The 26,454-nt window shown below is 41.2% G+C and overlaps 1 protein-coding gene across 1 annotated transcript; it reads left to right on the top strand.

Moving 5' to 3' along the window:
- The first annotated feature begins 599 nt into the window (after nt 1-599).
- On the top strand, nt 600-26,014 carry HPRT1 (hypoxanthine phosphoribosyltransferase 1). The gene is made up of 9 exons (XM_059732901.1): nt 600-709; nt 3,540-3,646; nt 5,651-5,834; nt 13,635-13,700; nt 15,249-15,266; nt 19,239-19,321; nt 21,905-21,951; nt 24,411-24,487; nt 25,075-26,014. The coding sequence occupies exons 1-9, from the start codon at nt 683-685 to the stop codon at nt 25,120-25,122; spliced, it is 657 nt and encodes a 218-aa protein (XP_059588884.1). The 5' UTR covers nt 600-682; the 3' UTR covers nt 25,123-26,014.
- Nucleotides 26,015-26,454: the final 440 nt, after the last annotated feature.

The following is a 26,454-nucleotide window of genomic DNA, read 5'->3' as shown; positions in this document are numbered from 1 at the left end:
TGAGGACGATACAGGCGGTCCCAGACGAGGATGAACTTGGAGAGTCAGGGGTTCAGCTTCCAGTGCACAACCGCCCCCGGCATGCACCAACCGGGCCCAAATTCGCCCCCCGCTTTTTAAACGAGTCTGAAAAAACCAGCAAACCCCAGCGAGGCCCTTTGCTTTCCAAGCCAGCTCTTCCAATACGTAACGTCGCGGGCGGCCACGTGCGCGTGGCAGGCGAGGAGCGTGCGTCCGCCTGTTTCGCAGCCCCCTAGCAGCGTAGCCGTAAATATCACCCTCCACGTGTCGCTCGCCCACACTCGAGCCCTTCCACCGACAGGCTAACACGTCCACGTTTCTCCTCCGCCCGACACGTGCGAGGGAGGGGCACGCGTGTCAAGTGTCCCCTCAGCGCAGCCGGGCCTGGTCCGGCCTGGGTCCTTAGTGGTGGTTGTGAGGGGGGTTGCCATGGTGATTATGAGGGGGGGGTGTTGCCATGATGGTGCTGAGGGGTTACCATGGTGCTTATGAGGGGGTTGCCATGGTGACGACGGGGCGCCCCCCCACCCCTCACGGGCGCCGCTCGGGGCGGGAGGCCGCGGCCATGTTGCGGGCGGGAGGCGGCGCCTGTGGCGGCGGGAGCCGAGCCCGCTCCGAGCCGAGCCGAGCCGAGCCGATCCGGCGGCCGCGCACCAGCTCCATGGCGACCCCCAGCCCCTGCATCGTGGTGAGCGCCGCGGCCCGGCCCGGCCCGCACTGGTCACGGTCGGGGTCGGGGGGGGGACACGGATCCCAAAAATAGCGGGGGGTGCGGGGGGGGGGGTATGTGGGAGCGACGGGGCCCCAGAGATTGGGGGAGGGGTGATGATGGGGTATTTGGGGGGCGATTGGCGGGGGCTGATGGGGGTATCTACAAGTGACGCGGCCCCAAAGGTGGGCAGGTATTTGGGGGGCATGGGGGGGCTGATGGGGTACCCCCCCAGAGACGGGGAGGTGTTTGGGGGAGATTGCAGAGGAGATGGGGTACCCCCTAGAGACGGGGAGGTATTTGGGGGCATAGGGCGGCATGTGCAGGGATGGGGGTCCCCGAGACAGGCACTATTTTGGGGGAGGCACCTAGCTGGGGGTTACTCTCCCAGCACTGGTTCCTGCCAGGGCCTTGAGGATGTGTGCGGGTCCCTCCTGACCCCAGAAACTACGAAAGTATGGGGGTTTGAGGTGTGCATGGGGGTGCGGGTCCGTCCAGGTGCGAGGTGAGGGGAGCGCGAGCGAGGTACTCGGGGGCAGCCTGGCTGCGTCAGGCCCTTTCGGGGTGCTTGCCCCCCCAGGCGCCCCATGGCGAGGAGGTTCGGAGCGACCCACGCGCACCCTGCGCCCATCCAGGGCAGTCGCATCCATCCCGGCGGAGGCTGCAGGGGGCCCTGCCGGCTCGGGCAGACGCCTTACCTGCGTGCTTAATGTGACTGTGGACTCTCCGGCGCTGGGCGTAACCTTGACGTCCTCATTAAACCAGTTAACAGCCATGGTGACTTTCAGTTTGCAAGGGCAGGGGATGGTGCTGATTGTGGAGTTCGCCACAGGTAGTATCTGGTTCTTGTCCCTGCTTTCTAACAGCTGATCTTCAGCTTCCCCCCCAACCTGATTTAGAATAATGTAAATTGGAAAAAAAAAAGGAGAGCTCATCATCGTCTTAGGGAACATTTCTCAAGAGGCTTTAAAACCAAAAACAAGACGAACCTGCAGAGAAAAGCAACCTCCTTTTTTTACCTTTGCAAATTACGCCAGCGTGAAATACATTCTGATCTCCATCGCTTTGCATAGTATGCAAACTCATTAATGCATTTGTGTAATAACATGCGGAAAGGTAGAGTTTAACTATAATCAGCTTATAATGCTTGGGTTAGACCTGATTTGAAAGGCACTGAATTCCTGTTTATTTTGAAGAGGCTCTAAAAAAAAATACCTGTTTGAAATGTAATTTTGTACAACCCCCCAAAAAACAACCCACCACCACCGCTCAAGAAAACCTGTGGTTTCTATGAGTGACTGCACTATTTAGCAGTGTCCCCTGGCTCAAAATGCCGTGCTCCTTCCTTCCCCCCAACCCCTACAGCAGTATGTAGTTTGCCATCCCTATTTAAAAATGTCAGTGTTAAGTTTTTAGGAAGGAGTCATTTTTTCTCTGAATATGGAAAGAAAGTTTTGTTAAATAAATTAAATATAATTATAGAGTTGAACTATAAGAAAACCCTGTAGCTTTTAAAAGACAGGGATCTCGTCTGAAATAGTAGCTTACTAAGGTTTCCAGGGCTGTCTTATCCAGTGATTGCTGAGTTTGGTGTACCAGAGAGGGAGGAGTAGTCTTATAACTTCAATTCTTATAGGCTCTCATGCTACTAAGTCTCTTGTGAAATGATCCTTAGCGAGTGGCATGGCATAAACCTGAGCAGGTGACAGCTTGCAAGGCCAGGTAAAAGCTTCCTTTGGTAACGAAATGATTCTGCGTATTTTGCAGAGAGAACAGGAGTTGAGCTGGATCGTTAAGAGGCATGCGCTGGTGAATTACGAGTAATAGGCTTCAGTTTTCTCCACAGACATTTAACTATACTTCACATATAATGGGATTCAGCTGTAAAAGCAGAAATGAAGATAGTAAAAATTACATTAGTAACTTTAAATGGTGGGTAGGTAAAAGTCACGAAAGCTCAGATCTTGATGCTTTTGTAATGGCACATCCTACACCTTAATAGTTCCTGGTGTAATTATATGTCTGCTAATCACATGTCATAATTAACACACACTTGAGTGCTGATCCTGCAAGCTGTTCTGTTCTGGTTCCTGCCCATGCCAAACAGCTTGCTGAAATGGGACTTTCATGTCTGATGATGAGAGGTGTTGAGCACCCTGCAGTTCCCAGGATCCGGGCCGTAGAAACATGCCAAACCCCTTCTTGATGTGAGCATGTAACTGGGCACATTGGTAAAGATGTCTTGTGTCTCAGTTATTGGAAATGGGCTCCTGGATTTTGTTTGATTTGGTATTGTGCAGATTTGGAGGGCTTCCATGTTATTAAGTACACTTGATCAGTACCTTATGTAGCTTCTGTATTGCCCTTGTTAGAAATAAATGGAGATTTTTTTCCTCTAAAAATAAATAATTTGTAGTACAGGGAATGGAATCACAGCTGGAGGGGAGTCATTTCACTTCCTGTTCTCTCAGCCGAAGGAACTAGTTAAGATTTTAAATGAATATCTGCCCTTGTTTGATGTTTTATTAAGCAAGTGCTCATTCATTCGGCATGTGAGATGGGTCTCATATGCCATAGATGGTAACACTAACCTATACTTGACTTCATGTTCAATGCGATCGTTGCCTTTATATTGAGGGAGGATAAAGTGATGAGCATACCAGGTTCAACAGCTTGTTGAAAAAGTCAGGGTTTGATGTTTTACTTCACAGGTCTTTTGCTTGTCATACCTGAATTCTTCTAGGTCATGGTTTCCTCAGAAAGGACCTGTTAATTGTACCAACTCTCATCTTTCATATTTTCATTTCAGATTGGCGATGATGAACAAGGTTATGACTTGGACTTGTTCTGCATACCAAAACATTATGCAGATGACTTGGAAAAAGTCTATATTCCTCATGGGCTTATTATGGACAGGTTAGTTTGACTTCAAATAATGTATTATGCCAACTTAATTTCATGAAATTGGGAAAAATGTCTACCAGCAACAGTTTTGTTAAGCCTTGTAGCGTTTTGCTATCTGATGATGATCTAAATAGAGGACCTTGTGGAAAAATTTTAATTAGGAACTACGTGCTGTCTTCTAGAAAGAAGTGCAAGCACTAATTAACTCTCTTTCACTCACAAGCCTCTAAGAATTGGCACATTTGCTGCTGTGGTCATTTTCAAAACTACAGGATAGCTGTTAGGAGATACTGTACTAGTGTTAAGAACTAACCAAAAAAGCACCTTAGTTTAGATTGCAAACGGAAAACATTATGGCTTTTTTAATTTTATCGCAAGATTAATCCAGGGAGACTGGAGACATTGTTTCCGTACTTTCAGGTTAGGAAAACTTAATATCTTAAGTTCTCTTCCTTTCTGGGAAATGCATCATCAGCCTTTGCAAAATACTGGTCTATTGCTTCTCTACAGCCAAAACCCATAAAACTTGTATTTTCTATTTCTGTTCTCAGAGGGAAAAGCAGTTTCAGTGGCGTGATTACCAGAGAAAACATCTTCCAAAAACTACCTTTTGTACTTACGAAAAGATCTTTTTGAAGTGGAGATAAGGATAGCCCTAGAGTTCATGTTGTGGTAGTGAATTCCCACTAACTTAATAGGGTATTTTAAAATATTTATTTCCAGCATTAACGTATTTATATCATGGTATTATGAGAGCTATTTATGGATTTCCAATGTAAGTTAAAAACTGACTAAAATACATAGCATTTGAGTAGTATTTTATTAAATGAAGGGCTCTAGTTGTAGCCTCTTCCTAACAAGTGTGTGGCTGGCTGAATATGCTATAAATATTACACCATGCTTTTCTAAATAAATGAGAAGCTAAATTTAGAAATGATTTCCTTCTGAAAGATGACTGGTACAAGTAACATGTCAGTCAGCTGGCTTCTAGTGTCTGTGTATTGTCCTTAGCTTTGGAGTTAATGCAGGGTCCTTGTCACTTGTGTTTTAACCTGGAACAAAAGTAAGGCACTAGTTTTCCATCTGAGAAATGCCTGCCTTTTGCCTGGTTTGTGTAGGATGGCTCTCTCTGCTTGTTCTACTGGTAAACAAATTTATATTTCTCTGTGCTTGGGGAACAGAAAAGCCGCAGAACATGCTTTTTTTTCAAAATCCACATGTGAAAGAGCTACTAACTGAGCAAAGATTCAGATTTGTTTTGGCTGATTGTGACCTATAAAGCTGGCAGTGTGTGGCAATGTTACTGTTAGATTAACCTTGAGAAGTGAGAAAAGCAAAAACCTTACTGACCAGTAAACAGTAAAATTGGCTGAGAAGTGCTAGGCAAATATTTCATTGAGCAAGGAAGATATGTGTCCTAGTGCAGCATGAGTATTTCCCATTGCTGGCTGCAATACCAAAACATACTGCTGTAAGAAACAAATGGGCCTTGTCCAGACGAGCATGGGTGTGCAGTATGTGGCACCGCAGATACGTTTGCAGCGCCACATACTGCATGTTCAGCTGTTCTCCATGCTGTAAGAGAGCAGTGCAAGGAGCGGGGGAGGAGGGGGGGGTTGACCCCTCGATATCCAGAGGTCAGAAAAAACCATGCAAAAAAAAGTGGAGCAGTACCGCTCAAAACCAGAGCCTGGCCAGCTAGAACCATGCTGCGGCTGCTGGCCAGGCTCCGAGTGGCAGGATTGCTGCTGCTGGAGCCCTGGGAGGCCCCCAGGGCCCCAGCTAAGGTTGCTGGGGCAAGCCCAATGTTGGCCCCAGCCTCTCCTACCCCACCCAGGGTAATCTGCCTCACACCAGAGCGTGTGTGGCATAGGCGTTCCCCAGGGACAACCAGCGGCAACACAAGGTGTGCCACTGCCAGTTGTTCCCAGGGAACCAAACTTCCATGCTCATCTGGACATGGCCTTGAGGTGCTTTGTGATAAGTAATTAATGTTGGTTTGTTTTCTCCCTACAGGACAGAAAGATTGGCACGAGAAATCATGAAGGGCATGGGAGGACATCATATTGTAGCTCTTTGTGTACTCAAGGGTGGCTACAAGTTTTTTGCTGACTTACTAGACTATATCAAAGCACTGAACAGAAATAGTGACAAATCTATACCCATGACGGTAGACTTCATCAGGTTGAAGAGCTATTGTGTAAGTTTACTTCATGCTTTGATAGAAAATTGAATACATTGAAATTATTAAATGATGTTGTTTTAAACTATTATTATTCATGCTGAAATGTGCTAGGTAATGTAGAGAAAGAAAGGAAATGATAATCTCATATAATGCATAGTGACAGCTGTGACCGGTGGGGAAACAGGAAGCTAGTGGAGGACAACTGGAGAAATAAAATCACATGGTTGCTTGTTCACATGCCATGTTACAAAATATATTTCCTGTTATGTGCACACACTTTCTTTCTCCCTTCCCAGGCCACTAAAATCCTCTTTCAAAGCAAAGCAGCCCTGTTTGTAATTCTCAGCTGCCCAACCATTCTTTCTTTCCCCACATCCACAATTCAGTGCTGTTGTTCTAAGACAGGCAGGGGCAGTGGGGACAGGTTAAGGGGAAGGGGATTCCTATGTGCTACAAGGTATCACTGGCAGGAACTTTCCTACTGGTAGGACACCACTTGCCGAGTAGGGGAAATCTGAAAACTGCAAATATATTTGCATCGGAGTTCTGATTTACTTGCATTGAATATAGGCAGGATGATGACACTACTAGCCCTTTTATTCTTTTATTTATCTCAGCTAACCAAATGTAACTAAAACTAATGGCATTTTTAGCATTGAAAAAAAAGGTTCAGCTTTAATTTACAATCAGTGGTTGATGAAGAGCATGCTACCCTTTGGAGAATAGATGTAGGTTGGTTTGGTTTTGTTTTTCTTGGTAAAGGATTTATTTCCACTCAAACTTAAGCATTTAAGTTGCAGAGTATTCAGAAATATGAAGTAATGCTTAAGCCTGATGAGCATGAGAGAAAGTTATGTAGGTTAAAGGAAAGAATTCATGTACACAAATGTTACATGTTTCCTGATTTAGGAAGTGTCCACTCTGTTTCTTTGAAGTAAACTCAAAAGGCTGCTTTTTGGATGTATTCCATGGGACTCATGTAGTCTAGAAATAAGGTCATAAAATGAGACTTTCTAATAATTTTTAAATAGATTATTTCATGAGGTTTTACTATTAGCTGCATGTCAAAGGATCTTCATGTTCCAATTAGCAGCCCAAAATAGCTGAGTCTTGGAAGAGTTCCTGTTCCAGTGCACAAGTAGGAAAAAAATATGGAGATTACTACATTGGAAACAACTTACTCATTCATTTGAGTAGACCAAGAAACCAGTGATTCAGTTATTTGCAGAGTTAGTTTTGACAGTAGAAGGACTCTGATTTGTTTGGTGGTGTTGCCTGACCAGGTAAAATCTCACTTGAAAAGGGCAAAGCCATGAGCTAGGTTCTGGTTTGCCCACATGCAGCTGTGCAGTGTTTGGGGTGGGGGTAGCACAAGTTGCCCTCTCTAGTTTTTCTTCATGCACACTTTGGCAGGGTATGAAAGGGTTGTATGCTGCAGCCTGTTGAGTTATGCACCCTAACGGAGTTGTGTGTGCAGTGCATATTTAAAGATACTGTGTGAGAACTGCTTTAAATAAATATTTGTCTCCTGGTCTTCATGGAACAATTTGGCCTCCTCCCCCTGTAAGCACCAAACCACCACACGCACATGCTCTACTTGTAAAAGCCACGGTAAACTTTGACTGTCTTAATTACAGGAGGGGCATATTAAAGAACAGGCAGTGTCGATCCTTACCTCCTCTAGGCTGAGCACACCATATTTTACAGTGCAAAAGAGATTTTGGGGGGACTTCTGTGGTTAATTTAAAAAACAAACAAAACCTGTAGCTAAATGGGAGACTTGGTGATGAGCCTAGTCGGAGAATGTCTGACAAAATGGTTTTTAGGAGACAGGGCTGCAGTCATGGTGTGTTTTCTGTATTCCTTTTTCTTGTGTATTACTCGTATTTACATCAATTTCTTTTGCTTATTCTCTTCTGGTTTTGCCTATTTTCTCCATAATTAGAGTCCCCTGTCACAACTCCTCATGCCTTTAAGAAGGGAATAAGGAGCAAGATTTAAAAAAAAATGTTCATAGTAATGAATAAAGGAAGGGAAGTATAGAGACTGCTTTCTGGACAGTATGCTTTCTTTGGGTGTTGTGTGTGCTGGGGAGTTTTTATCAATCGGGCAAATGATTTCTATGCTAGATCAGTATAGTAGTCTAATCAGCTGATGCATGGTAGTAATGCAAAACTTACTAGCATGTCACTTTTTGCAAGTACAGTAAGATGCTTATTAATGTTCAGGCTAGGGTTCTTTGGATTATTAAACATTGTGGTCTCCATAAGATTGCCTTAACAGGGACATCAATGGAATGAGTTGACTAAAATTATCATTGTTAATACTGCACAGGTTTTGGAGTACTTTCTTATCCCAGGTTCTCAAAATGCTTTACAAAATGATAACCATACAATTTCATGATGGAGCAACTAGGACGCGTTAGTTAGTAGAACTTGTCTGTGATCACACAATGAACTAATGCAGAGTTGGAAAAAGAGCTTACAGTGCTTGCCATTGAAGTCCTTGGATAATGTTACTAAGCCATACAGGCTTCCTGATATCTTTTCATCCTGATGATAAAAATCTATATTGTTAGAAGTGCTGTGATTACATAAGCAAAACAGCTGGACCATATAGCATATTTTTCTCGCATACAGCATGCCCCAGAATAAGACACGAATCTTGGTTTTGAAAGGCACAAAGAAGAAAAAAAATCTTTCCTTTTGATCCGCTAAGGCCCCTGGCATATGTTCATTTGATGGCATGATTGGATTTGATCCCATCTTCCCAGCTGCTGGTTCTACAGGTGCCCTGGGAATTTAAACAAGCAGGTATGCAGGTGGGGCTCCCAGCTGCACGCTTGCTTTTTAAAAAGGTTTGGGATGCACTGAACCCCAGATTGAAGAGAAAGTCCCTGATGTCAGGCTCACAGCACTCCCCCTGCATCTGCCTTCGGGGATCAGGTGGGGGTGCCTGGTCTCGGACCCAGTGCTGTCCCAGCTCAATCTCACCATTTGGGTAAGGGACAGCTGTGTTCCAGACTCCGGGGCTGCCCCATGCCAGATCTGTACTCTCAGCTGAGCATTAGGATCTGTCATGGATTAGCAACGTAGTACAAATTAGCCACAAAGATGTTACACAGTGTATGTGGAGTATCTTTGTGGCTTGTTTGCTATATTATCACACACAATACATTGGCTTTAACATATGGCTGGGTAACTATTTCTGGAGCAATTAACACTTTAATTGCATCTTAAATATAGTGCATGCTAGGGCCCTGAGTAGTAGCAGCTAGGGATCTGTGCCTGCTCATTGTTTTGCTTCCTGTGGATCATGCGCAGACTTTACTTTCGCTTTTGCTCAGCAGAAGCTGCTGATTTTGTACTTCCTGGCATATAATATATGCCAATTTCCAACAACTGTTTTTTGGGAAAAGGTGTGTATTGCATGCAAGAAAATACCCACTGCGCATGGCACTACAATGTCAGAAGGGCAAGCTCATGCTGTAATTGCATTCAGAAATGGTTCTCTAAAACAGGGGCAGTTAAAATATAATTAAACTTCATTTATAGCTCCTGCTTTCCCAGCTTTGTTTTTGGGTGGTTGTTTTTTACAAATGAGTAGTTCTAGAAGGAGTTGGCAGTGACTTTATGAAATTAGAAGATAGAACTTATGAACAAGCCCCGAGCTTGTGTATAACATGCCCAATGCATTTGTGTATGTTAGCAAGAATTGCTTTGTCAGTCTCCCATTTTTAAATTTAGAAATGAAAAGAAGTTGCTTGCATAGACATGAAGAAGAGCCAAAACAGGGATACTTGATGCGGGTGTATGGAGAGCAGCAGTGAGGATTTCAGGAAGACTGTGACTTAGAAAGGGGTTCAGCTTGAAAGTTAAAATGGGTTTCAAACTGCATCCACTCTGCTCAGTGTCATGAGGACTGTCCTGATTACATCTGACAGTTTCTGTTAAAGTCATTTCTGGCCATTTGCTAGTGACTTCTGTCTTGAAAAGCATTGCTATTTGTGGAAATTGGTTTGTTGTTTGAAACTAGATGCCATTCCTGTTAGAGTTGAAAAAGTTTTAGTTTTTTGTTATCCACAGGCTGTTTAGAAAATGTAGTATACATATAGAAGTATAGGTATATGTGCTAGTTAGTGCTTGTACTTAGCATTCAGAAATGTAGGCAGCTGTGTAGTGAAAGGACAGGTCTCAGAGTGGGTGGTGAACTGTTGGTGCTCTCTCCTTGTCATCATACTTTGGTTATACACAGTAATCTGCATGTTGTGATATTTTTGCCTGGGGTACAGGGTCCTGTTTTGCGCCCGACAGTTCTGATTTCAGGAATTTGACCTTGTGATTGTGCTGGGTGCCGTTCTGGGGGGTGAGTTTCAGCTCAGCTCTTGATGCTCAGCGGTATCCTTGTGACCTGAAATTTAGAAATTGGGGTAAGAGAAGATGTAGGGGAAACTACAAAAGATGATGGTATTTGTTTCTTGCAATGCAACAATTTAGGTAGGCAAAATTAAAACTTTTAAAAGGTACACTTAAAAATGTACTCTAGGTGTCAGAGCATTGGAATAATTTGTAGAGTGACTTGTTTTTATATACTAAAAATATTTTAATTGCACACACACAATAGTTGAAGAACAAATACTGATAGTATTTCCCCCATCAGCCTTGTTTTTGTAATGAGGTATTTTTGTCATCTTTTTGTGGAAGAAAAATGGAATTTTTACCATAGGAATACATGAGAGGATTATTATTATGGTTCTATAAGAAAGCAAGTGTAAAAGGTACTAACGTAAGTTTAAAAAAACCCTGACAATTAAAAAGCAGCTCTTATCTTAATAATCTAGTGGGGTAAATGCAGGAAATGCTTCTTATCATGTGAAGTATTTAAGTCTTTTACATGCTGTAAATTAAACACATTTTTATGGTTTGTTTAACCACTTTTTCAAACTTTCACTCCTAAAATGCATAGTCTGTCTCTCTCTCAATCTCTCGCTGCCTCCTGTCACATCAGCTCAGACATCTTTTTTTAGATTAATTTAAAAAATGGCAGTCTTTGTTGGGCAGGTATGGCTCAGGTCACTTATGGAAGTATTAAAACAGTGACTGGGATTTCTTAAAACAAGAATTACCCTTATTTAGTAAACAGGTTACTGGTCAAGGGGGTAGCATAACTTTAAAAAATATATGAAGACATAATGGTAGCAAAATAATTGAAAATAGAGATTACTTCTGGTTTTACTTGTACAAAACTGTACTGTAGAAGTTAGAGCAGAAAAGATTGAATACGTTGTTCAGTCTGATGCTTATATATCTCTAGCTATTAATGCATTTTTTAGGAGAATACTCGAGTTCAATAATTTCAGAATTTGTTTAATATGTTTTCTCTTTCTTAACTTTGCCATAATATTCCGAGTTGCCTAACTTGGTGTGGGTCACTTAGCAATTTCCTTCATGCTCTGGCATTTATATCTCCTCAGTATTCATCGAAGAGATATAAATGCCAGAGTGAGAGTATAAATGTGAGAGTATTCCTACTTTATGACGGCAGCATGTGATGCAGGATGTATAGTGTAGGTAAGAACTGACTCTGTCCTATCAAAAAACAAAAGAAAGAGGGAAATTATTACAGTCTGTCTGTCACCTGTGTTCTTCCATCTATTTGTTGTGTGCACCTTTTTTTGTATGTTTATATGGGGTTTAGTACAAGATAACAGGGGTTATATTACCAGAAAAATAATAAAAAGTACAATTGGAAATAGATGGTAAGTAGGTGTTGGGGGACAGGGCTTCCATAAAGGATAGTTACCTTAAACAAGCAGAAATTAAAATAAGGGGTTATGAGAAGTCTGGTTTTTTTGTTTTGTTTTTTTGGGGGGGGAGTTGCTGATTTTTAATTTTTTTTTTAGTTTATATAGTAATGGGAATAACTCAAACTTAATGTTGGCCGTGAGAAAAGTTAGGATTATCAAAGTCAGTAGGATGCCAGTAAATGAAATACTGATGTCCTTGAGCAACCTGGCAGTATTCCTGTTGAGTTGCAAGTTTTCCCAGAATTGCCTACTTGCAGCTTGTATGAGAAGCTTCTCTTTATTGAAACAAAATTCTGCATTGCTTTGGTAGGGATGTATTGTCTGTTGTGGTGAAATCATTGTCAAGAGTGATTTGATTAGTAACTATTGCAATGCAAGGAAATTCTCCTAGCTCTGATAGCTCTTCCTGGAGTTTACATTAATTGTAACTGATGTTAAACATTGTAACTAGGCGAGATCATAAATTGTGTTTGACCTGTTTGCTGACTGAATTCTTACTTTTTTTTAAAAAGAATATTTTATGAAATAGCCAGTTTTAAATGAATACAGTTTCAAATGACAATTGTCATCCTATGACAGCATGCAGATTAGGAACCAACGGTTTGTGCTTGTTTATGTCAGCATCCTTAGTCAACCCCTGCCATGCCACATGTGCCCCTATTTCGATGCCAGCATGTGATGTAGGATGTATAGACTTACACGGATGTTTTCTGACATAGGACTTAGAAGGGCTTTCCAGGTCATCAAGGCTAGTCCCTGGTGCACTGGCAACCATTTACCCAAAAACATCCTCTCTGATTACTTTTGTAAACCACAAACATGAAGCACCCTGAGAATAATGTACCTTATAGCGTGCTGCAAATGTGGACCACGGTGGAAAAGACGATGCTGCCAAACCTTGTCACTGCCACAGCAGGGAACTTGCTAGTTGAAAATATATTGAGGTGACTCTAGGAAGAAGACCATGCATGCCCTGGTCTACAGAGGAATGCAAAACAACCCATGGTCCTTTGTTAAACTTCCAGACCCCAAATCTGGTGATTGGTTTGACCCTAAGCATATGGGCAAGATTCTCCAGCCAGGTACCTGAGAAGTTTCTAAATACTGGGAGGATCAACATGAGTCCTTGGAGGAGCACTCATGAGTCCTTGACTTGTGAGAAAAGATTGAGGGAACTGGGCTTATTTAGTCTAGAGAAAAGGAGACTGAGAGAGGGGACTTAATAGCAGCCTTCAACTATGTAAAGAGAAGTTCAAAAGAGGCTGGAGCTGGACTGTTCTTAGTGGGGGCAGATGTCAGGACAAGGAGCAATGGGCTCAAGTTGCAGCAAGGGAAGGTCAGGTTGGATATTAGGAAGGATGTTCTCACTAGGAGGGTGGTGAAGCACTGGGACAGGTTACCCAGAGAGGAGGTGGAAGCTCCATCCTCGGAGGTTTTGAAGACCTGGGTAGACAAATCCTTGGCTGGGATGATGCAGTTGGGGCTGGTCCTGCTTTGAGCAGGGGGTTGGGCTAGATGTGACCGCCTGAGGTCCCTTCCAACTCTGACTTTTTATAATTCTATGAGTCCCAGTCAAATTTCCACTGCTAGCTGTGGCCAATGTCCAGTGTTTTTAGAGGAAGGTGGAAAAAACTCCCAACAACCTAAAATGAATTCATACAAAGGGGGAAAATTTTCTTCCCAACTCCTGCAGGCTTCCTGTAGAAGCTCCAAAATGTTGGAGTACCAGACACCTCCCATGCAGAAGAGGTGTCTTTCTTTATATTTTATATATAAATCTCAAACATTGTTTGACCAGAAACATTAACTTAAATCTAAATGTAATGACCTGTAACATTCCATTTAACAGATAAGCTTTTAGATGCTCTGTCCTACAAAGCATGTTTTTGTGTGTTTTCCTGTCACATTTTCAGGATGGTACCATGGTTTACAGTTTGGATAGCTAATTGGAAAAATAGATATTTTAATCTGGTCAAACTAATCCTTTGCTTTTCTCCCTTTGTAACTAGAATGATCAGTCAACTGGAGATATAAAAGTAATTGGTGGGGATGATCTCTCAACCTTGACTGGAAAGGTATGTCTCTTACTGCATAACAAAAGAAGTAAGTGTCTACACATTTTTAAGTTGCTCTATTATTTTTCTGACTCTGTGAATTTAGCAGCCCACAGCCTATGATCCTTTGTATTCATGTGCATAGTGATAATGGTCTAGCTAATCAAGGTAAAGCAAAGTGGCAACCTTTGGCTTGCTTTTATGTTCTGATATGTTGGAAAGAACAGTTCTGTGTTTCCTGCCCGTGACAGAGATTATGGCCAGTACTTAAGTTCACGCAGACTCTGTCTTCTATTACAAGGAGTATCTGTGTTTGTGGCATACGTCACACCTGCTTCTTTTAGACTGTGTATATGGTCAGTAATTACTAAATATGCTGTAAGTATAAGTTGTGAAGCAGTTACTGTGATCATTTACAAGCAACCCCCGCTTAACGCTGTTTCACTTAGCACTGGTTCACTATAACGCTCATTTGAAATTGATACTGATTTCACTTAGCGCTTGGCAAGTTTCATTATAACACTCGTGGTCGCCATCTTGGGTCATTAAAAGCAATTGTGGTCTCCATCTTCTCATTAAATACTTTCGGTTTCGCTTAACACTCGTTTTGCTTAATGCTTTGTTGTTCAGGAACCAATTAAGAGCACCAAGCGGGGGTTGCCTCTACAGTGTTGATTTGTGACATTGCCAATATTAGTATTATTGTCATAGTAATAGTTCTGTAAGTGAGCAGTTATTTGGCGTCTGCACCAGTATTTTTTGAAGTGCCCAAAAGGAATAGTCTTGTATGGATTAATTATCTTCACTATTTTATATTTAATAGTAAAGTGAAAGATAAACAAAATTTAACCAGTCATATAAAACCATGTAACAGGGGAGGGCAATGTTTTTTAGGTAGAGTGCCAAAAACACCCAAAACCTTGACTTTTAAGATGTTGGCATACCAGGGGCGGATGTCTGGGGAGCTGTGAGGGGCGCGATCCTTGTGGCAGCGCAGGTCTGGCCCTTTCCCGCTGTCTGCCTTTTCATGCTACATTCTGGCATCACTGCCGTGGGGTTGCCTACTGCCATATAATAAAATATAATACCAGGCATATAATCAGTCTGTAAGACATACTTTCCAGAGTATAATATAGAGGAGATACTAATGGCAGAATTCTGAACACCTAAAAAGTGCCATTGTGATAAGTTATTTCATTAAAGCAAGCAAAACGTGTGTGGATTGTTTCTTGTTCTTATCATCAGGTGAGAACAAGCTTATGTTAGAAGTTTGCAGTCTAAGAATTTTACAGACCAATTAATATTCAGCATGTGGTAGACAGTTGTCCATGAAATTTGTCTGGCCATCGTATTAGAAATGTTAACCTAATATAATTTGCAAAGTGTAGCATAACACACTCACATTGGTTGCAGGAAGTTTACAGATTTATTCAGGTTTTCAACTTTTGAAAATGTGCAACTATATAAATAGTGGTATAAACATTTCATTGCATTGCTAGCATAAGAGTTTATCAGCATTCTTTTCAGCTAGATACTAATTGATTCTTATCTTTTTTTTTTCCCGCATAGAATGTCTTGATTGTAGAAGTAAGTATTATGCTTCACTTGGGATTTCTACTGTATGATTTTTCATAATGCTCCAGTGTGGCTTCACCCTGAATCTGAATGCTCCATGTTTTGTGGGGACAGGGAGGAGGCTTTGAAACCTGCATCCTGTCCTTATCTTACAAATAGCCCTTAACTTTTGTGATGAGCTGCACCCCCAGATTTAAGCAGATGCAAAATCCAGAGCTGAATTTTCAAGTTGGCCCTTTCTCTAATGATAACGTGCTAAGCTGTAGGAGGAAATGTCCTGGTACAATGTTCTGCTCTTTGTAGTTGTTCCTTCATTTTACTGGGACCTAATTTAAGCATACGGCTTTGTATACAGAGCACAGTTGAATTAAACACCTTTGTTCAGCATTGCAACTAAAGTACAAGAAATAAAAATGCTGTGGCTTTAGAGAAAACAATTCCTTATATCTTAAAATCATAAAATATTAAACTGTGCTCAGTGTCCCCATGCATAATTTCTGAGGTAAAAATAAAATGTCAGCTTATCTTTATTGTATAAATACTTTTGCCTTCCACAGTGGTTCATCGTATTCCTCTGGGTATTTACATGGAATCAGAGACAAATTAGGGCTGGAAGAGACCTCAGGTGTCAGGTAGTCCAGCCCAAGGCAGAATCAGCCCTTTCTAAACCATCCAGATGGATATTCATCTAACCTACACTTAAAAGCATCAAGTAGTGGAGATTGCACAGCCTCTTTTTTATGTAATATATTCCAGAGCTAAACCACCCTCAGAGTTAAGCCATTCTTCCTACACGTAAATTAAATCTATTTTGTTGTAAGTTAAGACCATTACTTTTGGTCCTGTTAGCTGTGAACACAGAAAGCAATTGATCACCATTCTCTTTATAACAGCTCTTTCGAAGACTGTCCATGCCTCCCCTCCTCCCCCCAGTCTTCTCTGTCCTTCGGTAAATTATCCCAGTTCTTCCATCCTTTCTGTGTACGTCTCGTTTTCTAGACCTCTAATCATTCTTGTCACTCTCCTCTGGAGTCTTGCCAATTTGTTCACATCTTTCAGGAAGTGTAATGCTCGAAGCTGGACCCAGTCAGTTAGGTGAGGCCTCGCCAGTGCTAAATAGAGTGCAAGAATCGCTTCCTGTGTAACGCATCCCAGGATGCTATTAGCCTTCTTTGCAGCGTTACGCTCTTGACTCCTATGCAGTTTGCCTTCCACTGTAACCCATAGATTTTATTTTTCATTACTGCAACCTAGCCAATCATTCTTCATTTTCTACTTGTGCCTTTGATTGTTCCTTCTTAAGTGTAGTGCTTGGGACTCATCCTTATATAAATTATCTCAGACAATTTTTCTAGAAGTATCAAGGCCATTTTGAATTGTAATTGTACCCTCTGAAATGCCCCCTGTTTTAGCTAGTTTGGTGTCATCTGCAAATTTAATGCATGTATGCTCACTTCCATCCTTCAGGTCACTAATGAAGGTGTTGAACAATGCTGGACCCAGGACAGACCTGTGTAGACCCCCACTTCTGATGCTTCCTCCCAGTTAGATACTATGTTATTGATGACTACACTTTGAACACAATTCAGCAAGCAGTTATGCAACCTTCTTATTGTAGTTTAATTTAAACCATGTTTTCTTAGATAACTTATTAGGAGTTGACTTTCTTTAGGATGACTGTATAAGGACATGTCCTTATTTAAGACAAGGGATATCCCAACGTTTGCTCTTCTCCAGTCAGCTTGATGTAGAAGGAAATCAGGTTGGTCAGGCATGATTTGTTTTTGACAAATTTGTGTTGACTGTTTCTTTGTCTTTTTATCATCATCATCTTATCTTATCCATCATTATAAATAGACTCTTGGTGCTCCAGTATTTCTCTGTGTATCAGAGTTAGACTAGCAAGTCTGTGTACTTCCCTGCATCCTTCTTGTTTTCTTTTTTAAAACATGGAAACTATATTTGCCCTTTTCCAGTCTTCTGGGGCCTGACTTGACCTGTGTGGAATCATGGCTCTGCAATTGCTTCGGCCGTTTCCTTGAGTACTGTAGGATAGATCGCATCCAACCCTGCTGATCTGAAAACAGCTAACTTATCTAAGTGACTCTAACACGTTCATCTCCTACTCTGGGCAGAATACCCTCACCTCTCCCCCTCCCCTTCCTGCACACACTTGGTGCCAGTTGTGTTCATCATCAAGCAGTTAACCTTTTTGGGAAGAATACAATTCCATCTGCCTTGCTAGCTGATAGGGTAGTTCCTACATTGGTACCTCTTTTGATGAAACTTGTTCTTCTCCAGGAAATATTGTAATTGTTAATGTTTTGTAAATAGTGTTCTTGAATGAGGTTGATATTCATAGGGCAGAGAAGCAGTGGCAATATACAAGTAAACAGGATTAATTAAACAAGGCCTAAAGTTATATTAACTGGTCCATTTACATAAATAAATAAGTGATGGAGATTTCCAGATTCTCATCCCTCCAGGCAAAAGAGCGAGTGACACTTCCTTTTGTCACGCTAGACTTCCAGTATTGGGGACCTAAGTTTTTATGCAGTCATCGTACTTTGATTCAAGAGGGCTCAAAGTTGTACAAAATATTCTCATGCTCCCACCACCCTAATATATATGTACAAGTTTTACTTCCTTCCTTTTGTTTGCACAAACATACTACAGCCACACATGATTAATGTCTCCTCTGAAGTGTATTTTACTTCAGACAGGCAGTGTGTTGAACTGTTTCTATTCTGTTTCAAGTACAATTAAATCTTTCAAGTACTAGCTAAACAAATTAGTTTCTCATCAGTTCAGTGATTCATCTACATGGCAGATTCCTGTCAAATATGTGCCCAGTAACAGATCACCATTCTGGCTGTCAATCAAGAAATAAAATGAAGTTTGCTGTAGCACTGTCCTCTGGTGCACCACAGCACAGCTTTTCCTAAAATATCTCCTTGGCTAGGCAAAAAGTCTCTAGAAAACTGAGATTTGCCTCTGGTAACTACAGAATCAAACTGGCATATCATAGATGGAGCTGATTTCTGTTTTGACTTTGGAAGATGTTGAAATGGAGACTTGGCAGCATTTCCTGTGTCTATGCGTCAGTCTAGGTAGTGTTCACACCCACAGCCTTTGCTTAGCCTTGGGTTAAGATCCGGGCTACTCAGATTTTTTACATTTTCAGACACAAGCTGGCATAACCTGCAAGTAGTTGGGGTGTTGTAATGGGAAGTCATGTGCAGATAAGATTCAATAAGTCTTATCTGCTACTTTAAATTTGTATAGATTGGATTTTGGGTCAAGAAGAAGAATGTCCCTCTAACGGTTTGGTGTTAATCTAACCTGGAGTGGGAAATTCAAAGCAATTCTGTTGCTTTGACTTGTAACCTGTATGTTGATGATTTCCCATATGTCCTTGGAATTAAGAATAAGGTATCAGAACTGACTACATAATATGACTTTATATTGAAGTTGATCCTTACCATGGAATACTCAAATTACATATGTAATTTTTTTGACTCAAGCTCGCATGTAGGATGGTAAATAATATTCCTTTTCCCTTAAATATTTTAATGAATTTAAATATTTTGTCTCCATTGCTTTTGCATCCTCCTCAGCAACTACATTAAAATAGAGATTAGATATTAAATAAGTTGCAATGCTAGCCTTAGACACAAAAAATATAAGCTATGAATGCTTGAAGAGCTCAGTAGATAACAGTTCAATAATTGCTTCCATTATAGTTGCTATTAATGGTGATCAAAAGCATTGTTGAAAGTAATTAACCATTATAAAATATTGCTCTATCAATACAATATGGCATTTTGTAATGCACCTATATTAGTGCAGGAAGAACATTGATTTTTTTACGTATTCTCATATTATATTCATATTTTAATTCAGTATTACAGGAGATTTTTGTTAGCGTATGAAAATACTACCTGAACACCCTAAATAGCTTTCTTGCATTCTTTTTATTAACAGGATATAATTGATACTGGTAAAACAATGAAAACACTGCTGTCTTTGCTTAAGCAATATAACCCAAAGATGGTGAAAGTAGCCAGGTAAGTTCTAAGTATCACAACTTGTAGTATATTTTAATTTTAAAGAACTGTAAACATTATAAATTACACAGGTGTGTATATGTGTAAGCTCAAGCCATTTTTACAGTACTGTACTTGTTTGCTGTCTGCATTTCGTTGGTTATAAAATGTGTATTTATGTAGGCTGGCAAGAGCACTTTTCATATTTTTGTACTTCTGTTACAGAAGGATTTCTATAGTCAGAAGGAGGGAGTCTGTGTATATGATTGGTACAAAGGTTTATATTCTTTGCTCTTTTCATTCTGAGATATTTTTTAAAGGCTTCCTTATGTGAAGCTCCTTTTCACCTGTAAAGTGAGATTTCCCTCTGAAGTCTGACTGGAGTTTACCAGTGTTTGAAATCCTTTCTATAAGAGATGGATTTTGAGGGGATTTGGGGTTTTGTTTTGTTTTGGTTTGGTTTTTTATTCATACAAATCTGTTTATACAGACATAGGTTTTCTGGGATCCTTTTTTCCCTGTTCAGCATTTGTAATTTATTGCCAGTATTTCCCTGAGCTAACTAGTCCAGCATGGGTTGCCTCTTCCACATGCACCGCTAATTCATACTAATTTGCACCAATGTGTTAAACTGTTCTTATACACAAGTCTGCTCCTCCATGGACCAGACTGCAACACCAGGGAAACAACTGGCAAATTCTCATGTTGCTATTGGCCTGGCATAGGTGGATGGAGCCAGGATGTACCCACCACACTGTGAAGTTCCCTAGTTGGGAGTACTGCTGGGCTGATTGTTAGTCTTTGCTAATTTTTTGTCGAATTATTTTATAACACTCAACAAAAAACATAAACCAGGACCAGTGATACTGAGGACAGTTTAACAGGACTAACTCATATTTGCCAAGAGTAATACTTCTTATATTCTTAATAACCTGTTCTCTTACACTGCCACACTGTGAACGTTATGTGCACTGCACAATGACGATGTATTGACTGTTATGAATTATAGATAAACAGGGCTTGGAATTGCACCTAATCAGGTTTTGTTGGCATAATATTATCAAAACAGTTGCTAGGGGTGCCTTGAGCAGCTTTTTGCCAGTGATCTTGAGGTGACCTGTGGAAGGTGAGATTGTTGCAGACTCCTTGTTGAAGGTCTGGTAGCACACGGAGGAATTTGAAGAATGTTACAAAGGGTGACTTGTCATTGTAGCCCTTTGAAAAGGGCCCCTGCTGTTGCACTTTACATCATGCAAATAAAATAGAAAGTGCAAGTGAGAACTTTTTTGTTGCACTGAAAATGTGTTTAAGATCAAAGGAATGAGCATGAAAATCTTTGAGATGCTACAAGTGCAAAGAAGTTTTGCATTCTTATACTTGTAAAGACTTGACTGGTTTTTCACTGCTGTGTGATGTAGCTTTAGCGGTGGAGTTCTGACTTGTACTAATGTAGGTTCTAGATGGTTTGGTCATATCCCCAAACTGGTAATTGCCCCAACACAACGTCATCCAGTCAAAATTACCATAAACTCAAATGTCTGAAACTTAACAAACTGTGAAAACTGATGAGTGAACACCTACCTGAATAGTAAGTGCAGAAAAAAAAGACGAAGGTAAGGTTTGCCTAACCAGAGATTTATTTTGAAACAGCAGTTTTTGGTTAACTCCCATATGGATAGTCTTTTTCATGGATAGATGTGGATCAGTCTAATTCAAAATGAGGCCCTCGGGTTTCAGAATAAGAGCATCCACACTGACCACGTCAGATTTTTCTCTCTCCCTGCCATCTTTCCGTAAGGGGATGATGCTATCTTACTGCATGTGTAAGGGAATACAGATATGACTGTAAAACGCTCACCAAAGGGCAAGGACCCCTGCAGTTCAGAGAGAGGACAGAAAGCTTTTTACAGTGCATTTAAGAACCCAAATAGGTTGTCAGATTCCAGGCTCAGTTTGCAGATGTAGCTGAAAAAAAACATTTCTTCTTTTAAATGAAGATACCTGAGGTTTCCAAATCAAATGTGAAACTTTATTATGTCACTTTCCAGAATCACTTTTCACAAGAAGACTTCATTTAACTATAACGTCTGGGGGAATGTTTTAGTCTGTGCCCCTTGTCCGTTAGCTAAACCAGTGGTTCTCAACTTTTTTAGTCTTAAGGCCCCCTCTATAAGATTTGTGAATTGAGTGGCACCCCTTTTAAACAATTAACTTATTTATTACAGTATTTACCTCCTTGCTGAGGGACTGGGCAGTGAGAGTGGGGGATCTGCCAGGCAGGGACTGAGCCTGAGCCTGCGCTTATTTGCTTATCTCCTTGCACCGGGCATATCTCCGCACACCTTGGGACACCCTTCAAAGGACATTTTGTGGCACCGTTGGGTGCCCTGGCACCCTAGTTAAGCATCATTGAGCTAGACTGTCAGCTACTTACAAGTCAGGCAAAAGTCTTGACCCTGTCCTTCTGATCACTTGGGGAGAGTGCATGTGGGATAAATTTAGCTTGCCTTATTCTTCTTCACACTTAACCTCAATTAAGTCCTAGTTTGACATCTTGTATCTAATGCTTGTCTGTATTTCAATTTTATATTGGTGTTTTGACAGCTTGTTGGTGAAAAGAACTCCTCGAAGCGTGGGTTATCGGCCTGACTGTAAGTGATTTTTTTTTTTTTTAACAGCAAACAACAAATATTTCAGTTTAAAAAAATCTCGATGTGGGCTTGGACTAGAGTCTGTTCCCTTTTCTCCTGATTATTCTTGGAGAACCTAGTGTTTTGAATGCACTAGAATACATGGTAGAGTTGGCCCTATTTGGACACATTTTGTGTATTAAGGTACAGTGTGGTTCTTTGAGTGATTGTCCACATGGATTCCACTTCTGCGGCACTTCAGTCCATTATACCTGGTGTTGAGGTTCTTTTGGTCAGCAGGGTCCACTGAGCCTTAAGTCCCTTTGTGCCCCCCTCTCTCTGAGGACATAAAGGGAACAGTGGACCACACACAAGAAGGACTCTATGGGTGTGAACAGATAGCACATCTGGCACAGGCCTGACCTTCTCTGTTTGTGACCTGTGTCTAGCAAGAGCACACATCGTAGTGTGCCTCACTTGTCTAGCGTCCAGACGTTCCCTGGGATTTCTGCCCCAGTGCAGGGGAAAGCACCCCTTGGGTGGTTAGCTGGTGGGAGTGCCCAGTGACTGGATGGGACTGCCTGTCTGTTCCACTGGTATCACCGCTACCATTCCCACTGCTGGTGTGTTGCTACCACAGCTTCCCTTTGCTACCGCTGCGAGTATGCTGCTATCACCACGTCCCTAGAACAGACCTGCGTGCGATCCTTGCCTTGCAGGCCATGGACACCATGTCGTGATTATGCAGTGAAGGGCCCAGTGGCAGTTCACATCTGTCAACTTAGCTTTGGCTGTCCATGAGATGAGTGAGGACGGGCATGTCACAGGGGAGGCAGCCGTGCACTTTCTGGATTCTGTAGAAAGACATGGTGCTATCTCATAGCACAGGAAAAGGCAGGGAGACTTGTTTGTCTCAAAAGGGCTTTATTGCAACAATTAGCACACACACAAAGATGGCTAACAGCTTCCTGTTGTTGTCATGTCAGCTCAGGAAGGGAGTTAACCCTTACTGCTACAGACATGACCATGGATACATCCAACAAACAAAAGATTCCTTGTTTGGGCCGAGCAAATGTCCGTTTTCCCGTGTTTTGAGAACCTGATTCCTGTTAAACTGAACTGTCTGCTTCCACTGAAGAAGCTGGAGTTATTCCTTGGTTGGCAATATCTGCTTACCACGGTTACATTATATTCTCTCACCCTAATGTTGCTAGATTTCTTCATGTGTTTCACTCAGCCCAGGGTCCTGCTGTTTCCTAGGGTCACAGTACGGCCTGAGCTACATTAACAAGCCCTCCAGGCACAGGAGACAGTCAGGCACTTACGGCTAGTCCACCACATGCTGCATCCCAAGTGACTGAAATTTTTCCAGAAATAGACTCCAACTTTCATTTGAATCAAAAGTTGCATCTGTCTGTTTTTCCTTCCCAAGCCTTACTCCAGTCAAAAGGAAACAAACTGCACACCCTTGATGTGGTCAGGATCCTGTCATTTTCTTCAGACAGGGCAGAGTTATTCAAGAACTCCCTGAGACTGTTTGTAGTATTAGGTCAGGCAGTATGCATTGCGGGACTGTTCCACGATGATCTGTGACTTGGCTGAACTAAGATCTCTCCAGGCAGCTTTACTAGGAAGCACCCAGGTTTCTGATACCTCCAAGGTGTCTCCATAGAGCTCAGTCTGTGCTCGTACCCAGCACTGTTACCTTGTTGAGGCATCAACATCTGGCGCAGGCTTCAGCAGTGTTGTCCTGTAGTCTTTTTTTTTTAATTCAGGTAAACTGTGATCAGGGCAACTGCCTCCTCCTGCCAGCAACAAGGCCATTGCTTGTGAATCGCCAGGAGTAGAATCCACATAAGCAGTCTCTGGCCAAGGAAGGAATGGTTATCCTCCATTAACCACAGCTCTTTTGAGATTTATTGTCCAGATGTATTCTCAGATCATCCTCCTAGCTCTTTACCACATAGTTCTGTAGCATCTGCATTCTGCACTGGGAAAGCAAGGGTAATCAAGCCTGGCTCCTGTTGTGCCTCTGGGTAGGGGGCTTTTAACAAGGAGACACTCTTGCATGCTTGGAACATGTTTACACCAAAAGTGGAATCCATGTGGACAGCATGCCCCCAAGAACCAGTTATTGCTGGGTAAGTCACTCTTCCTTTGTCAATAAACCTTCAGATAAAACCTGAATTTAGATTCATAAGAACATTTTTAACTGAGGTTTTTCTTTGGATTAAATGTCTTCCTCCAGCATTAAGATGCTGTAAGAGAATTGGAATCTAGAACTAGCCTGTTTTCACTTTAGAAGATGAGTGAAACAAGTAAAGGAAATATGCTAGTTCTTGGAAGCGCATTAGATTTTTTGAATAGTTTTGAATCTTATCTTGAATGGAATAAATCAAACCTTTTTTTAATGTAACATGACAGTATCTCATTTGTTTGGTTGTTTGTCTGACAAGCTGGTGAATTATGATCTTTTTCAGTTGTTGGATTTGAAGTGCCAGACAAGTTTGTTGTGGGATATGCCCTAGATTACAATGAATACTTTCGGGATTTGAATGTAAGTAATGGTTTTGTGTTTTAATCCTAGGGTGGAGGAGGAAGGCAAATTCAAATTTTTGCCTATGAAAACTTACACTCCAGTGCCAGCCTGTTCTGTTACCGATGCAGAGTGCCTAGGGAAAACCAGAACATCAAAACCACTTTCCAGTGCAGTAATCAGACTAACTTGGGCTCTGTGAAGAACACAGGTTGCCTAGCTGTGAAATATTGCAACAGCTTTGGTGAGAGGTTTTTTGCTCTCCCAGCTGTTTTACAAAGAATAAGCCTTACTGTTAGTTGTGGACGGGTCGGAGAAGAAAGATAATTTGGAATCAGAGTTAACTGTTAAGTTGCCTCTAATTCCTGAGTTTTATTCTATAGATGGTAGGCACTGGAATAAAGAGAGTTCAAACTGTGATGCAAAATAGACTTGAAAATTGCTTTCTATAAATCATCTTGTTAAATTACTGAGCAATAACTGCAACACTGAAATGTGCGGTGCATTTTTTTCTCGGTGGAATCACAGCGTTGAATACACATCTAAAGCTCCAGGTTCTTGGTCGTAGGCATTCGTTTTCTAACATGAGCTTGTTTGTTTTGTTTCAGCATATTTGTGTGATTAGTGAGACGGGAAAACAGAAATACAAAGCATGAGACGCCGCGTTCAAGTGCTATGACAACAGAGCTTTGAAACATTTTGTTTACTGAGTCCTATCTTTCACAGGCTTCAACTCCGGTACACCAGCTAAAGCTATAGAACGAATGTTCCAGCCTCAGTGTCATATGCTTACTCTAACTTATTGCATGTACAATATAAGAATCTTGTCCTGTTCGTTTTTATTTTAGAAATGTCAAACGGTCAGTGCAGTTCTGCACTCCTTATTTTGATTTGCACTATCTACCGACTATCGCTGCCCCTGGATGGGTTCTGCTGTTTGTGAGCTCCAGAGTTTAACTCTTGACGTGGCAAATTGCTTAAACCTCATCAACCCAGAACTGAACTAGTTCTCGTACTGTAAATGTAAGACATTTTATGATAGGGAAGTCTATTAGAAATATTTTTTAAAAAAAAATCTGTAATTTAAGTTTTATATTTTAATTACTGCACAGAAGTGATTGTGATTATTGGATAGTTGCACCCTGGGGTGTTAGAAAATATGAGGAGCAGCCAATTACAGTATCTGTAATCTCCAAGGAGTTGACCACATCTCCTGGAGTTGCCTTATTGCTGGTAGAGGAAGGCTGAGTGAAAAATGTCATTTTTGGGCTGAAAGGAAGTGGAATAACAAAACAGAGTGTTTAAACATTAGTTTTAATTAGACTGCCCATTTCTTATAGATCGGTTGTTCTTTCAAATATTCATCAGGCAATGGAATTGCCTTCTAAAGATAAGCAATTGTAATATTTTACAGTTGTGAAAAAATATTGTAATGTTTGCTCTATATGATCCACAAAACAAAGTATTTTAAATAAAGGCTGTCTCTTTAAAATAAATGGTATACACCTACAGCACTCATTCCATGTATTAAAGTGCTCTTGAAACATGCTTCTCACTAATGATATTTTATCATAACAGTCTTTCTAACAGTGAAGGCAGACTGTACATTTGGTGGCTTTACAGAGTTTTCAATTATATGCTATATATATCTATATATAAAATACTGGGTGAAAAATATGGAAACGCTTCTATGTTCTATACCAAACTAGATTTAAGAGAAAATGGTGTTTCAACACGGTTCCTTGTTCTGCTTTAGCAAAGTAAAGAGTGAAAATAAATGTTCATTAAAAACACCAACTGAAAAAAAACCCATTTTGTGAGTGATCTTTTGCTTCGTATGTCATTTTGTTGAGTTGTCTATGTGTTGTCGGTATCTTGAGAAATGCAGGAATTCTTCTACCTTACTCCAGAGTCTGCCTTTCTGCTACGTTTTTCAGTCTCTTGACTTTCACAGTTCTTGTACAATGTATGTAGACTATCACATTGCA

The sequence above is a fragment of the Alligator mississippiensis genome, chromosome 8 (genome assembly GCF_030867095.1).
Source record: "Alligator mississippiensis isolate rAllMis1 chromosome 8, rAllMis1, whole genome shotgun sequence".
NCBI lineage: Eukaryota > Metazoa > Chordata > Crocodylia > Alligatoridae > Alligator > Alligator mississippiensis.
Note: the sequence above shows the minus strand (reverse complement) of the source record. Positions and strands in the feature narration are given on the sequence as shown.